General features: G+C 30.5%; 1 protein-coding gene across 2 annotated transcripts; it reads right to left on the reverse strand.

The window, feature by feature from the left end:
• Positions 1-8,777: 8,777 nt before the first annotated feature.
• On the reverse strand, positions 8,778-14,155 carry LOC120074335 (putative serine/threonine-protein kinase WNK5). 2 transcript variants are annotated; one of them, XM_039027425.2, is made up of 7 exons: positions 13,954-14,155; positions 12,361-12,626; positions 12,049-12,272; positions 11,730-11,887; positions 10,919-11,207; positions 10,271-10,669; positions 8,778-9,332 (listed from the first exon to the last, which is right to left on the reverse strand). In XM_039027425.2, exons 1-7 carry the CDS (start codon positions 14,005-14,007, stop codon positions 8,968-8,970), a joined length of 1,755 nt encoding a protein of 584 aa, XP_038883353.2. In that variant the 5' UTR covers positions 14,008-14,155; the 3' UTR covers positions 8,778-8,967. The 2 variants fall into 2 exon arrangements, with proteins under 2 accessions (XP_038883353.2, XP_090168263.1); XM_090312137.1 differs by having other exon boundaries at positions 8,778-9,239; positions 13,954-14,149.
• Between the last annotated feature and the right edge of the window lie 3,545 nt (positions 14,156-17,700).

Here is a 17,700-nt window from a genome sequence, read left to right on the forward strand (position 1 = left end):
TGAAAAATATTATAGAGCCAGATAAGCCTTGGAACTTATACATTCATATCTCAATGGTTCAATGAATGTAAAAGCAAAAGAAGGGTATGAATATTTCATCTCTTTTAGATGATTATTCAAGATACGTCTATCTATACCTAATACACTACAAGTCTGAAGCACTTGAAAAGTTCAAGGAATATAAGACTGAGGTTGGAAACTTGTTAGATAAAAAGATAAAAATACTACGATCTGATTGTGGTGGAGAGTATATGGACTTAAGATTTCAGAAATATATGATAGAACATGGAATAATGTCTCAACTCTCAGCCCTTGTTACACCTCAGCAGAATGGTGTATTGGAAAGGAGAAATAGAACCCTGTTGGACATGGTTTAGTCTATGATGAGGTATGCTCAACTTCCTAACTCGTTCTGGGGATTTGCAATGGAGACTGTTGTTTATATTTTGAACAACATTCCATCAAAGAGTGTTTCTGAAACACCTTTGGAGTTTTGAAGAGGCCATAAAGGTAGTTTATACCACTTCAAAATTTGGGGATGTCTAAACCATGTGCTTATGACAAATCCAAAAAATTGGAACCTCGTTAGAAAGTATGCCTATTTGTAGGCTACCCCAAGGAAACGAGAGGTGTGTACTTCTTTGATCCAAATGAAAATAAAATGTTTGTATAGAAAAATGCTACATTCTTGGAGGAAGACCACATGAGGGACTAGAAACCACGAAGCAAAGTAGTTTTGAGAAAAAATTTTGAAAATACTATTGGAACTCCAACAAAAGTTGTTGAAGAGGTTAGTATATCAATAAAAGTTGTTGATGTCGGTTCATCTAGTCAAACTAATCCATCTCAAGAGCTAAGATTGCCTCGATGTAGTGGAAGGGTTGTGAATCCACCTGTTTAGTACATGAGTTTAACAAAAGCTCAAAACATCATTAATGATTATATTGAGGATCAGTTGTCTTACAAGAAGGCAATGGAAAATGTTGACAAAGCTTAATAGATTAAAGCCATGAATCTAGAAATTGAGTTTATGTACACCAATTCTGTCTAGGAATTTGTAGACAAACCTGATAGGGTAAAACATATAGGTCACAAGTGGATCTACAAGAGGAAATGAGGTGTAGATAAAAAGGTGCAAACCTTCAAGCTAAATTAATAGCAAAGAGTTATAACCAGGTTGAGAGGGTAGACTATAAAGAAACCTTCTCTCTTGTTGCTATGATAAAATCTATCTGAATCCTCTTGTTTATTGCCACGTATTATGACTTGAATATGGAAAATGGACGTCATGACTACCTTTTTTAATGGTAATTTTGAAGAGATAATCTATATGACTCAACTAGAATGATTCATAGCATAATGTCAAGAGCAAAAAGTTTGCAAGAAAAATCGGTCCATCTATAGATTGAAACAGACATCTAGATCTTGGAACATGAGGTTTGATGCTGCTATCAAAACCTCTGTCTTTAATCAAAATGTTGATGAACCTTGTGTTTACAAAAATATCATTAACGGTTCAATAACTTTCTTGGTGTTGTATATGGATGATATCCTACTCATTGGGAATGATGTAGGTTTTCTAATCAAAATTAAGGAAAGATTAGATGTTCAGTTCTCAATAAAAAAATTAGGTAAAGCTCAGTATGTTCTAGAGATCTAAATTATAAAGGACCGTAAGAACAAAATACTAGCCTTGTCTCAAGCATCGTATATTAACAAAATTCTTGTCAAGTGTCAAGTATTCAATACAGAATTCCAAGAAAGGTTTACTACCTTTTAAGCATGCCATTGTTCTTTCTAAGGAATAGTGTCCTAAGACACCTTAAGAGGTTAAGGAGATGAAAGGATTCCTTATGCATCTGCGGTAGGTAGCCTTATGTATGTCATGTTGTGTACTAGGCCCGATATCTACCCTGCAGTGAAAATGGTTAGTAGATATCAGTACAATCCAAGATTTGATCACTGGACAGCGGTCAAAGCCATTATTAAGTATCTTAGGAGAACGAGAAACTATATGCTTATGTATAGTGTTAAGGATTTGATCCTTACAAGATACACTAACTCTTATTTTCAGACTGATAAGGATTCTAGGAAATCCACATCAGGATCAGTGTTCACTCTGAAGGGATGAGCTATAATATGGCGGAGCATTAAACAAAGATGCATTGCAGATTCCATAATGAAAGCAGAATATGTAGCTGCTTGTGAAGCTACTAAGGAAGTTGTATGGCTCAGAAATTTTCTGACATATTTGGAAGTTGTTCCAAACATGACTTTGCTCGTCACCCTTTATTATGATAACAGTGATGCAGTGGCAAACTCCAAGGAACCTCATAATCACAAACGTGGAAATCATATAAAGTGCAAGTATCATCTCATTAGGAAGATTATGCAATGAGGAGATGTGATTATCACACAGATTGCCTTGGAGCACAACATTGCTGATCCATTTACAAAGGCTTTCACGGCTAAATTTTTTTAGGTCACCTAGAGAGCATGGGACTATGAGATATGAGTCACTTAATCTAGGGCAAATGGAGATGTTGTTGGGTATATTTTATGCCTTAGTTTATTGTATTGTATTTGATACTGTATATCCCATTTTTTATATTTAATACTTTATACTCCACTTATTCATTATATTGTATTTGATACGGTACATTCCACTCGTTTTACGACAAGTGGAAGATTGTTAGAGTTATGTCCTAAATAGAGTGTCTCTTGTAGTTTGTAAAGATAAATTATATATCTAATAAAATAAGAGGTGTTTTTATTAATGTTTAGACTGCATTAATTCAATCCAATAAACTATGTTATTTTTTATTAAACTTAAACATGTATGTAGAGACATACATGTAGATCATGTTTAAGTAATAACCTAAATGGTCTATAGTAGATGGATAAGGTTGGGTACCTTATCTTGATGACACTACAATACGACCTGCTTTGTAGATGTTACAATTGTTGTAAAGTACTACAAATGATTTGATCCCGATCGTTCATGTGAAGACATGCGAGTGAGGGTACTCTATACAAATATTTTGTATAAGACTGGACCATAAAATGAATAATATATAAGATCAGACCATGAAATGAATAGTTTCTCTATATAACGTTGTTGCTAAAAGAGACCTACATTTCACTAGGATGACCATAGGTGACTTGACCTTAATCCTGAGTGAGTTGTGAACTCCTTTGATTTGTATGGGTGAGAGTGGCTTTGTTAGCTGACTCGACAAGCCTACCATTTTAGGGACTTGCCCGATAGGGAGCTGTAAACACAACTATACAAGATGGAATTCACTCTTTTCCTGACCTTAAAGAAAGTGGATAAATTGCTCCCTTAATAATTGATTCCAAGTCTTGAACATTGAGGCCTCAACCTCTCACTAGCTAGAGAAGTGTTAGTTTATAGTTGGACTATAAACTATTTGTTCATTAGAGGGATCAGTGGGATTTAAGGAGTTAGATGTAACTACAGGGGTAAAACAGTATTTTGACCTAGCTATAGTTATGAGCAATTTATGAAGGGTCAACTCACTATTGATTGGTTATATCCGTGGACACATAAATAAATCTAATGCGAATAGTGCAACTATAGGTCTTTAGTAGAGTGATCAGTATTTAATATAGTCATTTAATTGATTAATTAATGGTTAATTAATTAAATGATTGATTTTTTAGAAGTAAAGATAAATAAACATGTGATATTTATTTATTTATTTATTAATTATATATATTAAATTGAATTTAATATATATGGTTATTTAATTATTGGACTAATTAATTAAATAAAAGTTATTTAATTAAATTAGAACTAGAGTAGGAATAGGAAAGACTAGAAGAAGGGGTCACCCCTCCTCTCTGTAAATAAGTATTCGTGGCTCATGTTTGTGACACAGTTGAATTGAGAATTCTGAATCCTAGTCTCCTACTACTTCTCTCAAAATCTCTCTTTTTTTCTCTACTCCTTCTTCTTCCTTTTCTAAGTCTTGGAGACCACACATTCAATTCTTGGGATCCTAGAGATCAACAAGGTTTCACTTACGGTGGTATCCCTTAATCATTGAAGAGACGTTCTGGAGAAGATGCGGAGGAAATCATGAAGAATTTGGGAATTTACAAAGATAAGTTTTAGCACTTCCCTTTTTTCTTCTATTAAATGCATGCTAATATTGATTGTTTGTTCATTATGTTATTATTTTTATACCATATTTTATTTATGTAAAATCGAAAACAAAATTGCAAGGCGATCACACGCTTCCACTTCATGAACATGTTTAACCTATGGTGGGATTTATCTAAATACCATAAAGCAATTAAATAGAAAATGAATCGGTAATTTGGGACCTAGAATAAAATAAAGTGATAAATTGCAATTATTATGCTAATTATATCCTAAAAAATGTTTCTGCCACTCTAGAACTGGACTAGACCAACTCGAATCACTTCGAACCGGACCTTAAAACCACAAACCAAGCCAACCCAATGTAAAATCAAACCAAACCACTTCGAACCACCCTAGACCGCAACTGAACCGCACCCAAGCAGCCCTAGCATCGCATTGTTGTAGAGTTGCAACGATGCAACACCAGAATGTGTTTCTAGGCAGTTTCTTCGATTGTTCTTCGCTTTGTCCAAAAATTGGTCTCGATCTTCATCAATTACAGCCCTAATTCTAAACATGGACTTACAGAAGACTTGAATTTCATGATTATCCCAAAAACGCAGGGGCTTTTACAATTTGATCAAATAAAAAAAAAACATGAAAATCTATAGCCATAAACTACCGTAAACATTCATTCGCAAAAATTACATTCACAATACAATAAATCCCACCAAAAACCTAGTACAAATTTTAGAAACTTTAATTAATACTATGAGATGGCTTTGATACCAATTGTAGGGTTGAAAGCTCTAATGCAACGAAAGAATTAAGAACCATTACTCGTTATCAATTTAGGTATTCTAAAATACCAGTACACTAGGAAATTCAAAACAAATATTAAAGAGACAAAAAATAAATAGCCTACTATATTATTAAACTAGGTTAAGCATGCATAAAAATAATTCTACAGAGAAAATGGAAACGTTACTTACTTTTGTAGAATTGAATTAAAAACACCAATTCTCCAATTGGGATTGAGAACAACACCACCAAAATGGGCTTCCTCCCTATTCTCTAAGAATTGAGGATTATAGGTTTGTGGGAACCAAATAACAATTGGGAAGAAAGAAGGAGAATTTTTTTGAAGAGAAAGTATGTTCACATAACCATTTTATGTGTGCCAAAATCAATCACCTGCATTCTTCAAAAAAATTGCAGGATTATAATCAAAGGAGATAGAGTGAAACGTGGGAATCATTCCACGTTTCTGTTAACTCCCTATGTGGGAATTAACTTTTAATTTATTATTAAATTAATTAAATTTTATTTAATCGATGGTTTCATTTAAATCATATTTAAATGAAACATCTCTCATATAACCTATACTTTTAATTCAATTAATTCAATTAAATTAAATTAACTAATTATTTAATTAAATATCAAATATTTAATTTAACCTACAAATGAATCATATTCAGTTGTATTTTTCTCATAACCTCTAGTTTTAATGTGCATCAAATACATATTTATTTTAACCTATAGTTTTAATATGAATCCAATTCACATTAAATTAATATTTGAACTTCTTCAAATATTTAATTCTCCCGTAAATTAATTTTGAATCATATCCAAAATAAAATTTATATTATAAAGTTTAATTAAAAAAAACTTTATATTATAACGTATCATTATACATTATATTATTCCCCTAAATGAATTTGAACATTTTAAACTCTACTCAAAACATAGTTACCTCAATTCCTTTTATGAGCTACGAAGGAGACCTTATAGACCTATAAATCAGAAGCTCCAATGATATAAAGATTAATTGGCTAAACTTATTAACCACATTAATCAATATTTGTTAACTGTGGGTACAATCCACTAAAGACCCACACATGCACTCTTCTCACTGTAGATATATTTCTGTTTCTACAGATATAGACCAATAATAGCAAGTTAGTCCTTCATGAGTGTTCACAGCACCAGTTTGGTCAAATTATTGTTTCCCCTAAATCCCCTTGTATTCTTAAGTACCAGTGCTCCTCTAATGAACAGCCTGTTTATGGTCCAACCATTAAACAGAAATCCCTCTTAGGCCAGTGAAAGGGTAGGGCCCTTTGTTCAAGTCCTAAAGATACCATTTAAGGGAACACTCATCTACGTACCCTAAAGTCAGGAAGGAGTGAGATCCATCTTGTATTATTATGTACTCAGCTCCCCACTTGGTCTTGTCCCCAAAATGGTAAACTTATTGAGTCAGAGAACTGACCACTCTCACCCATACAAATCAAAGGACAATCCATCGTGAACAGGAGTTTTATAATACACTCAAGATTAAGACTAAGTTGCCTAGGTCATCCTGTTGAAATAGAAACATAACTAGTGAATGGTGTTACATCTACTGGTTACTATTTCGCGGTCCAGTATTATACAAACTTTTTGGATAGGATACCCTTACTTGCATGTCACCTATACAAAGTGGGTCGTATCTATAGTGTTATCAGGATAAGGTGCCCAGTCTTATCCCTATACTATAGACCCTTTAGGCCGTATCTTGAACGTTGATCCCTGTATGTCTCTACATACAGTTCAAAACTCATAAGACAATTTAGGATGTTAGTTTATTGGATTTAAGGTTATTAAGACAAAATGAATGCAACACAATCAATAAATTTATTGAAATAACATCGATGACTCTTTATTGATGACAGTCAATTACTTACATTTACTATCTACAAGTTGTATGGCATAAAACCCAACAAAAATCAACACCGTTAAATATGGCATTCAATGCTCAAGAATTCTCTAAAGATGTTTCATATTCATCTTCAAACCACTGAGATTCTGGCTATAAGATTTCCTTTCCATCATCAATTTTGGTGGTTGGATGAGACCACCCAGAGACTACAACCTTCCAAGTTTTACTATTAATCTACTTTAGAAAGGTAGTTTTTTTAGCTTTCCCATGTGAATAGTTTGTTCCATCTAAAAAAGGGGGATGAGTGGTAAAGCCATCTTCTTTGATCCCGTTCATGATTGAAGCACCGGAGATGAAGGTGACTTACTCCAATACCAAATGAAAAAGTTATAGGATGACTCGTCACTCGAAATACGAATATTAAACAGAAAGCACTAACGAGAACTGTAACAACAAAAAATACTAACAGCAAGAAAACAAGTAAAGGCACATAGAAGTTGGTAACCCAGTTCAGCGATAAACTACCTATGTCTGAGGGGTAGTATGCTCAGGAAATATAATCCATTAATATTAAAGAGTCAAACAATTACAACATAGTACTTATCTGTAATTCAACGACTACTACAATGAATTACATAGAGCCCAACTCACTAGTCACCTAAGCTCCCCCTAGATGTGAGACTCTCTCTCAATTGTATTTAGCTCCCCCCCCCCCCCCCCCCCCTTCAGTGTGATAATATTAGTCTCTCAATTGGCTTCCGATAGTGTGTGAGACTCCTCTCCACTTGATTATCTTCCTTGTAACTTAGTGAATTCACTTCACATGAGAACTCCATTCTCGATAAATAACACCTTAGGCTCCCTCCAAGGGTTGAGAAATCCTTCTAGATGAATGAAGTCTTAGGCTCCCCCTAAGATCAAGAATCTCTTCTCTTCAACTGCGTCTTAGGCTCCCCCTAAGACAGAGTAATCTTCACGTTCTTGAACAATTTACACAATGTTGTATAGTGAAAAATAGTGAGCAAAGATCGAAAACACTTTGTTGAACAAGACGGCCGCCAAGAACAAATACACTTCTCATAATAAAAAGAAAAAATCGACCACCCTAAATGAGGGTCAAAATTCTTCTTTTAAAATTGTGGCCAAATAAGGAAAGAACTTCTAGAAAATTATTTCCCTTTTTGCCAAAATAAGATCCATCATAAATAGAAAAATATCAATCAAAATACTTTTGCTGAGATTTCTCATATTAGGAAATAAAAATATTTTGCATATAAAGTCCAGATTAAGAAAGAAAAATATTTTGCAGGAAATAGTAATGTTTAAGGCAGATGTTAAGACTTCATTTGAGATAATTGCAAAAATCGTCAGAACCTTCCTTAGAAAAATATAAAGACAATCAACAAATCTCCAACAACGGTGACATTTCAATTTTAACATTTTTCCCATGTAAAAAAAAATGCCAAAATATATAATATAAATTTTGTTGCATCAATATAAAATCGGCCTAGGTATAACATTTCATAATGATTATAAATTTTTCAAAGTTCCATATTAACTAGATAATTAAGGGAAAATCATTGGCAAGGATGACCATTATTTTTAATTATATGAGATATTTTAAGTAAAACTAAAGCCAAAGTCATGAGAGTTTTATGTTCAAAGTAGACATTATCATACCATTGTGTGGAGATATCGAAAGTTACACATTACTCGAGTGAACATTACTGAAATGTCTAGAGACAAAAGTGTGGGGAACTTACAGATGAATTTTTTTTTCCCAATAGTTTTTTAGAATAATTGTACACTTCAAGCCCTAAAACATATAATACTAGATGATCAATCCGTGTTGATTAGCACTTTGAAAATCATCTCTTTACAAGTGTTTCTAGCCATTAATGCACTTATAAATAAATGCTTGAACACTCAACATAAACTTTTTCTTTTACTAGGTTTTACTCATAAAAATGCGTTAAAGAGGCAATACTATTCAATCATATATATCCATGGCTTTTATGTTTTACACATTTTACAAATGCAAAACAAATACAAGCCCAAAACACATTTCAGTTTCCTTTTCATTTATTTATACACAAATCCTCAAGCCCCATTGAAATATTAATTCATGGAAACTTGAGCACAGACTAATATTAGTTTGCTATGGCTCTTGGTATCCAATATTCTCCATTGCACCCACCGTATTGAACAAGCGCTTCTTCAACAACATCTCTATTAAGGACCGATGCAACGTCTCGCTACGGAGGTTCACCATCGATTTCACCCTCGTAAGTCTATGTGAGTTATTTGATCGAGATTGACTCTTGATTATTTCTCGATCGACCATCTTCATGATTGGACAAAATCTTGTAGGTTGCTTGGTTGTTGAGATGTATTGAGGCTCTCTTCCTTTGATATTTGAGTCATGCTCATCTTCATTGTTTGAGTAAAAGCTTATATCAGAGTAATTGAAGGAATTGAGAGAGCAACTAGAACTTGTATCATCATCAATATTGAGAATATCCTCTGCATATTTAACCAACCTCAAGAGTATTACATTTACTAGTTTTTAGAACTCTTTCTTCTATAACAAATATATGGGAACATATAATATTTATTTCTTTTATGAGTCCAAAAAGACTTTATTTCTCAAACTCAAATGAAAAATCTAATAGAAAGAATGATATGTTAAAATGACAAGTTTCGATCCCTAAAATTTTAGATTTGTGTATTTTCGTCAATTTAGTCTTTTATATCCTAAAAAGTTTTTTTTAAGTCCCATAAATATTTATAATCCTTTGTAGTATAAAAATGCTTAAAATAAAATTTTCAACTTTTAATTTTTTTAAAATATTGGTTTCCTACTACTAAATCTTATTAGTTTAATGCTAATATGACACACATTTAGTAGTGTGTCGCCATGTGCTATACTAACAACAACAATAAAAAATTATTTTATCTTCATGTAATTAATTAGAGTAAACAAATACGAATCTTAAAATTTTAGAAGAACTTCTTCTAAACATTTTAATTTAGAAGGATGGAATCATGAAATAAAAACGCATACCTACTACAATTTATAAAACCAAACTTGAAATTTTACCCGAGAAAAGTAAATAATAATTAAGATCATGTTTTTGTAATCATTTGATTTTTTTAAATTAAGTTCATCTTCTTTCAATTTCTCACAAAAGTTTCATCTTTCTTAAATAAAGGAGTTGAATTTTTAGTCAAATTTTAAAAGTAAAAATAAGTTTTTAAAAATTTTATTTTCTTTTTATAGTTTTCATAACTTAACTCGGTTTTTGAAAATAACGGTAGAACGTAGATTAGAAAAAAAATAAGAAAGTTAGATGTGCGAGAGATACTTATAGGTTTTATTTTCAAAAAGTAAAAATAAAAAGTCAAATAGTTATGAAAACGACACAGAATCACACAATATAAAAATTATATAAAGGGTGTACCTTGAAACCATTCGGTGGTAGAAGTCTCCTTCGTTCCTCCAAAATGATGATTTGGGTTCTCATAGAAAGAATAGAAATCCTGAAGAGAATTTGAGGAGGAACCATGAGAGGAGCAACAGTAGAAAGGATGTGGCGTTTCAAAGTTTTTGTCGTCATCGTCATTGTCGTTATCGTCGTTGTCGTCTTGTTCGTAGTTGAAACTATCTTGATGGTGGTTTTTGGGTAACTTCCATTCCTCCCAATCTGGAATCAATGTGGATATCTCCTTCTTTATCATCACAGCTATCTCCAATGGATCCCAATCACTAATAATTTCCAACTCCTTAACCATCTCGGTCGCAACGTCGATTGCAGTGTCGTTTATGGGGTCGAATGCAAAATATACATTCTTAGATTTACCTATATATCCACATGTCGTTAGTTTATAATTGACAATGGGAATAGTAGCTCATCTGTCTTATAAAAGGTGTAAAGTCTCTTAATTTTTCGAATGTGGAATTTTCAACAAATATCACTAACTAACAACATCAAAAATAACTCGATTGTATATAAAGATTAAATCAGGAAAAAAAAAACAATACACAAGGAATGAAATCAAAATTAGTAAGAAAAGTTATGGACGAAAATCGAACAAGAACTTGTATTTACCATTCGTCACTTTGATCTGTACTTTTAGAAAAATTGAATCATCCTCGGGATTCATTGATCCAGAAATGGCCATGTCTGTTCTTCTTGCCATTGATTTCTTTGGAGAAAGAGATGAAGACAATAAGTCTTCATTATCAGAGCTGCCATTGTTGTTGTTGGAAGGTGCAAGAAATGGATCAAACAAGAGCTCTCTAGCAGGCACTCTCTTTGAAACATTCTCCAAGCATTTTCTCACAAATCTTTGAGCCTCAAAGTCTTTGATCTTATAGAATGCATTAGGCAATTTTCCCTGCTCATTTTAGTGCCATATTGAAATTTCATTATTAGTCCAACATCTCATTATAAGTTTAATCTTCAAAACTTTAACCTTATGCATTTTGAAAAGTTGCAAATAATGTTCTTAAACTTTCATTTTTGCATCCAATGAGTCAAATTTTATTTTTGTGTTTTAATAAGTCAAGCTACATTTTTTGAAATTCACGGACCTAACTAGACACTAAATTGAAAGTTCACAGTTCTATTAGACATACAATTCAAATTTATATTTTATATCTCAGTTAATTTTTAAAAACTTTAAATGCACGTTAAGGACCTATTTAGATACAAAATTGAAAGTTTAGACTTCTATTAGATACATTTTAAGTCCATCGATATTTTAAATATAAATTTAAAAGTTTAGATACTAAACTTAAACATATAATTTAACCTAGACTTTATTAGACCTAAAGCTAAAAGCCATTAAAATCTTCTTAAAGTATAAATACCACGACCACCCTAAAAATTCAGGGTTATATAATTAATATTGACTTACTGAAGTGACTTTCTTGTAAATCTGAGCAGGGTTAGAGCACTCGCTATAAGGATACTCTAAAGTAAGCATCTCAATTACGCACATTCCAAATGAATAAACATCCACAAGCTCATTATATTCCTCATCATAAAGCTCTGGTGCCATAAACTCTGGTGTACCTACAAAATTTTTTCAAAACACACCATTATTCTTACTTAAATATTTCAACATTCTATTGAGTTGTTGAAGGTGTGAATATCCTACACAAACAACAATATCATACCATTATAGAAATATGAAGATCGGGTATATCGTCACGATATCAAATTGAGAAGTTTACCTATGACACTATGGGCATGTTGAGAATCATGAAGGATCGTTGCGAGTCCTAGGTCACCAATTTTAACTTGTCCAAGATGGCCATTAATGAACAGGTTATCACATTTGAGGTCTCTATGGATTACGGGTGGATTATGTCCATGAAGATAAACCAGGCCGTGTAGGATTTGACGAGCCCAATTCTTGATGGCGTCGATGTCGATGTTTCGATACTTTTGTCGGTACCTAATAGCATTGATCATCCCCACAATTCAACAAAACAAAATGAACAAAGGCTCCAACACAATGTTGTGAATAGTTAGTTAGTACTTACTCTCTAAGGGTGCCGGAGGTGAACATTTCGGTGATGAAGTTGAACGTTCGATGATGAGTATCGATCCAAGAAGCGTGGAATCGGATGATCGAGTCATGATCGAGGTTCTTGAGAAGATGAACTTCTGAGTATAGACGTTGTAGTTCTTCAGGGGAATGGAAGACATCTTTGAGGTAGACTTGGTTCCAAGCCACTTCAATTCCAAGAACTTCATCAAACCCTTTATATACTGTCTTCATGGCTCCTTTGCCTAGAATTTCTCTAAACTGCATAATAATTTTAAGCATCCATTAAGATCACATTTCATGAACTAATTATCTTGTAGCTAGGGTTTTAAGATTTCAAATCACTCATTAGATATTGCCTTCGATCAAGAGGTTGAAAAAAAGTCCGAATCTTACCACCTCTAAATGTTATATTGAAAAAAAAAAATCAAACTCTAACTTTAAAGGAAAAAAATAAATGTCAATATCGTTGAGCTTATGTTCATATTGACATAAACGTAAAATTTAATCACGAAATTGATTTATAATTATTTTATTTTCTTTAAAAGTAAATTTTTGGGTAATTTCCATCTTGCATTTTTCATATTTAGAGACACTCAGAAGTAGTCTACAAAGTTGGAAATAAATAAATTATAATTGAACCAACTTGTAATTTTTATGAAAAAAAAAAAACAAAAAAAGAGTGGAAGGGACATTATGAAATTAGTGTAGAACCACTCTCCAATTTTTTATTAACAACAATGAAGGAATTGAAAATGAAAGGGCAATGTCAATACTTGAGCATAATTATTCACCACAGAAAAAGTTCCTCAAGATTGTTTATTAGATTCATTTACATATTTATTACCATAGAATTTTAAAATCAATAAATCTTTTGTCATAATTTTCCATTTCTATAATTTTGTGTGCATATATAAGAATGTTTTACAAAAATAATTATATATATATATAGACACACATACACATACTAACAATAATCTTCATCTCCATTATTTATTTATTTAGAAACATAAATGTCTTTAATATTGAGCTACGTTTGTTTAAGTCGAGAATTTTCCTATTTATCTTAGGTTCTACCTTTAGAATAAAAAATCTTGCAAAATCTTAATCTCTGCAAAAAAAAAAAAAAAAAAAAAAAAAAAAAAAAAAAAAACACTAAATATAGAAACAACGAATTTGAAGTATATGAGAAATTATATTAAACATCACTAAATTTTTGAATTATATGCCTCTAAACTTCAAAATTCTTGATTTTTACACGAATTTTGAAATTTATTCCAAAAAAATTTAAAAATATATAATTTTCCATTAAAAGAAAGGATAAAAATGGTGTGTGTGTGTATATATATATATATATAAATTATTATTGTATAATCGCATTTCTTATTTTATTGATGAAAAAAGCCTATCCAATTATGTTTTTAGAACAAATTTAACCGTTCAAACGTATAAAACCTATCATAGTCTAGAGACATCATTGAAACCTTAGATTTTGGATAATTTAAATATTGATTAGAGAAGACAATGATTTAAAAAAATAATAATAATAAAGAAAAAAAGGAAAAAAAAAAAAAAAGGAAGAACTTACCCGTCCATAGCGACCAGAAGGATCTGTTTCAGCATATACGATTGATTGTGCCATTGTTTCTCTTTTATGTCGCTTAATTCACAACACTTAGTAATGATTATTGGTTCAAAATCAATGAAAATATCAAAATAAAAACAATATATTATATTGATTTATATATGTAGGAAAAAAAAAAAAAAAAAAAAAAAAAAAAAAAAAAAGAGGTAAAGATTTTGATTAATGGGTTTGCTAGATGATCCGAGGCTTCCCTTGATAGTTTTCATTTGAAAAAAATCCAAATAAAAACCAAAAAAGGTTTGAGTAATGAACACAAATTACCTTAATCCAACACATTTCTGCAACCCCACGTGAAAATTTGTGGTAATATTTTGAAACCATTTGAATCAATCAAAAACACGAAGCAAAAAGAAAAAAATAAAAAAGTTTAGTTATATATGGTAAAGAAAAAACAAAAAAAAGAACAAAGCTTTTGAAATTGGAAATTAATGGAAATTGAAGAAGAAATTAAAGTGGGAAAATAATCTGAATTTGAAGAATCTCTGGCTTCGCTTTGCTATATTCATTTGTGGGTTTTTGAGAATTTTATGTAAAGAGAAATATAAAGTTTTTTTGGGGGATTTTTGGAAAGAGAATAATTAGGGAAAGGAAAGTTTCTTTTGCAGAAATGCTGAATTATGGAAGAAAAATGAAGAAGAAGAGAAGAAGAAGAAGAAGAATAGGAAGCGTTAATTTTTTAACGGATGACGTCTTTTTTTGACGGAGTCTATGCCACGCTGGTAGCAGTTGACAGCAACGAGGTTGATTTTAAACGGAAACTTAGTCGGCTGGTTTGGCTTCGGCTTCGGCTTGTAACTTATGGTAAATTAGAGGTTTAAAAATATTTTAATAAATCTTTAAATTTTTAATTTAAGTTATTGAAGAATTTCCTAATATATATTTTAACTTTTAATTTCGTGGGAATTCAAATATTTGACCATCGATAATTTATGTGAATTGAGTTATATATATATATATATATTCATATGCCATGTAATTGAAAATTTAGTGTTATATTACACACAAAAGATTTAGCGTCTATTTGGATTGACTTGAAGAAAAAATTTCAAGAAAAACTCATTTTTATATAAATACTTTTGACAAAATAGGTTAAAATACAATTTAAAAACTATATTGAGTAGTTGTCAAACGCTCCAATTTTTTTTTAAAATGATTTTTTAAAAAAAATTAGACACTTGAAAATGTACTTTAAACACACCCTATTCTAAAAATGTAGGGACCTATTTGACATGTACGAATTTAGAAACTAAATTCGTAATTTAACCAAAAATTATGAGACTTTTTAAAATTAATCGATTAGTTTTCTTTTTCTTTTCTTTTCTTTTCTATTCTTTTCTCTTTTTTTTAAGAAAGAAAATTAATGGATCTATTGAGACTTAGAACTAAAAGCTTCTAAACCTATTAAATACCTTTTAATGAATTTTAATATATGTATTAATATATAGCATTGAGCAAATATGAAATGAACATATCTATTAGATGGTAAAACTCAATCGTATCCATTTGAAATTTAGTGATGATCAAAATAAGATTAGAAAAAAATATATATACAATGAACCCACAAATCGATTGAAAAAGACGTTTATCTGATAAATAATTTGTATTTTATTCACAAAACTATATTTGAATTAGCAGTTAGCAATAATGCTTATTTTTCAATATAATAGAAAAGTAGAAATTTAATAGAATTTTTAGTCACTAATACATATTATATGTTAGTTGAATTATGTTCACTTAAATGATAATCTTTATTTTAATTTTTAAAAAAAAATTTACAAGAAAAGTAATTTTAAAACCCTCTAATTGAGCATATAAAATAAAAAATAAATCACCACTTGAAGCAGGCAGCTGCTTCAATGGCATATCAATATAAATTAAAGTGTGAGCTTAGCTGATCAATTAAATATTTATTTATAATTAGAGAGAGTTTCCATCAAAGTAATACTTTTAACATTTAAACTTTTCCAAGAAAAAAAAAGGAAAAAAAAAACTTTTAACATTTAAAGCTGACTTTCTAAAAGGGCCACGAATGAAGAAGGCCAATTGGCCCCTTTAATTTCTCTTCATTTTAAAATGTATATTGCTAAAATTTAACTTTTAAATATTTTTTAAAGGTGACCATCTTTTAAGTTTTAAATTTCAAAACTAATAAATAAATATATATATATATATATAGACTCCACATGTAGGCAAATTAGAGATTGCACCCACATGCTTTGGAAATATTTAAATTCGTAACTTATTTTTTTCTTTTTTTTTTCTTTTTTTTTTCTCTCTTTTTTTTTTTTTTTTTGAAACATTTAGTTACTTTATTTTGACCCATATGAGTGTTATTACTCATTGGTTAAAAGCATGTGTGATTGTAAATTTCAATTTTCACATATTTGTAAATAATCTCTAAAAATGTAGAAAACAAAACTTTACTTTTGGAAAGCATGTAAACATGTATCTATGTACAAACAAAGATATTGTCTATCTTTTTATTAGGACAAGACATTGCCTATTTTTTAAGTTAATTAATCAAGGATTATGTTAATAACGGAAATCAAGTTTTTTTTTTTTTTTTTTTGAAGTTTATGTGGGAATCAATAAGTATTATAACATTTTGTAAAAAAAAAAAAAAAAAAAAACTATAATATATGACTAACTTAAGCATAACTCGAATATATACGTTCCACTAAAATATTAAAAGTGATTGATATATATATATATATATATATATATCTAAATGTTGATTGGTTGGGGTTATGATTCCACTAATTTTATATGTTGAATTATTTTCTATTACTAATATCCTTTTGTGATTTTCAATCAGCTCAATATTTTTAATACTGAAGCTGACTTTTATAAAAGCATGGGTTAGATTTTAGTTTGTTTGACACTATTGGTTTCTTGTCACTTTCATCCCCAATATTATAAACATATAGTTGACTTTACGTGTCAATCATCTAGTTGTGAGTTCTTAATTCAAATATTCAACAATTCTATCGTAAGCTATTCATGTATTCCTCAATAATTATAGTTTTTTTTTTTTTAATTAAAGGTATTATGTAAAGTTATATTTATGTTCTAAAACTGAGAATCAGATGCTTATAGCTCACCAATTTCTTCTGTACAACTCCCCCTCTAATTTCATCTTTCGAGCCTGATAAAGAAACAATTAAACGAAACCACCAATTAATTAGCTCCTTTTTTTAGGTTTTAAATTTAAATTTTGTAATGTTGAGAAATAATCTTGTGAATTGAATTAGACACCGTGTAGCGTGTAAGTTGGCCTAAACTTTGGCGGTTAATTTTACATATAGAAAAACCAATACTATATTGGTGGCTTTAATAAATCGATAATAAAAAACTAGTCAAAATCATCAAACACCTAAAGGGTTTTCTAAAAGTGAGATAGTAAGGCTAATCAAAATCATCAAACACCTAAAGGTTTTCTAAAAGCGAGTAAGGCAAGTGAAGCGTAAAGTATACAACTAATCTACTTCGACTCTTAAGTTGTGACATTTTGATCCTCGTATTCCAATTTAATACAACGTACATCTTGTACACAATAAAGTCCTTATATTTAGATTTCTTCTACGAAAACGATTTATGCATAAACTAGAAGCAAATGAATGAAGCCAAACCCAAGATTTTACATTCTTGCAATAAAATCTTTATATCTAAATTTCTTATATGAAAATGATT

Source organism: Benincasa hispida, chromosome 3 (genome assembly GCF_027475165.1).
Source record: "Benincasa hispida cultivar pf3 chromosome 3, pf3_genome.v1.1, whole genome shotgun sequence".
In the NCBI taxonomy this organism is placed as follows: domain Eukaryota; kingdom Viridiplantae; phylum Streptophyta; class Magnoliopsida; order Cucurbitales; family Cucurbitaceae; genus Benincasa; species Benincasa hispida.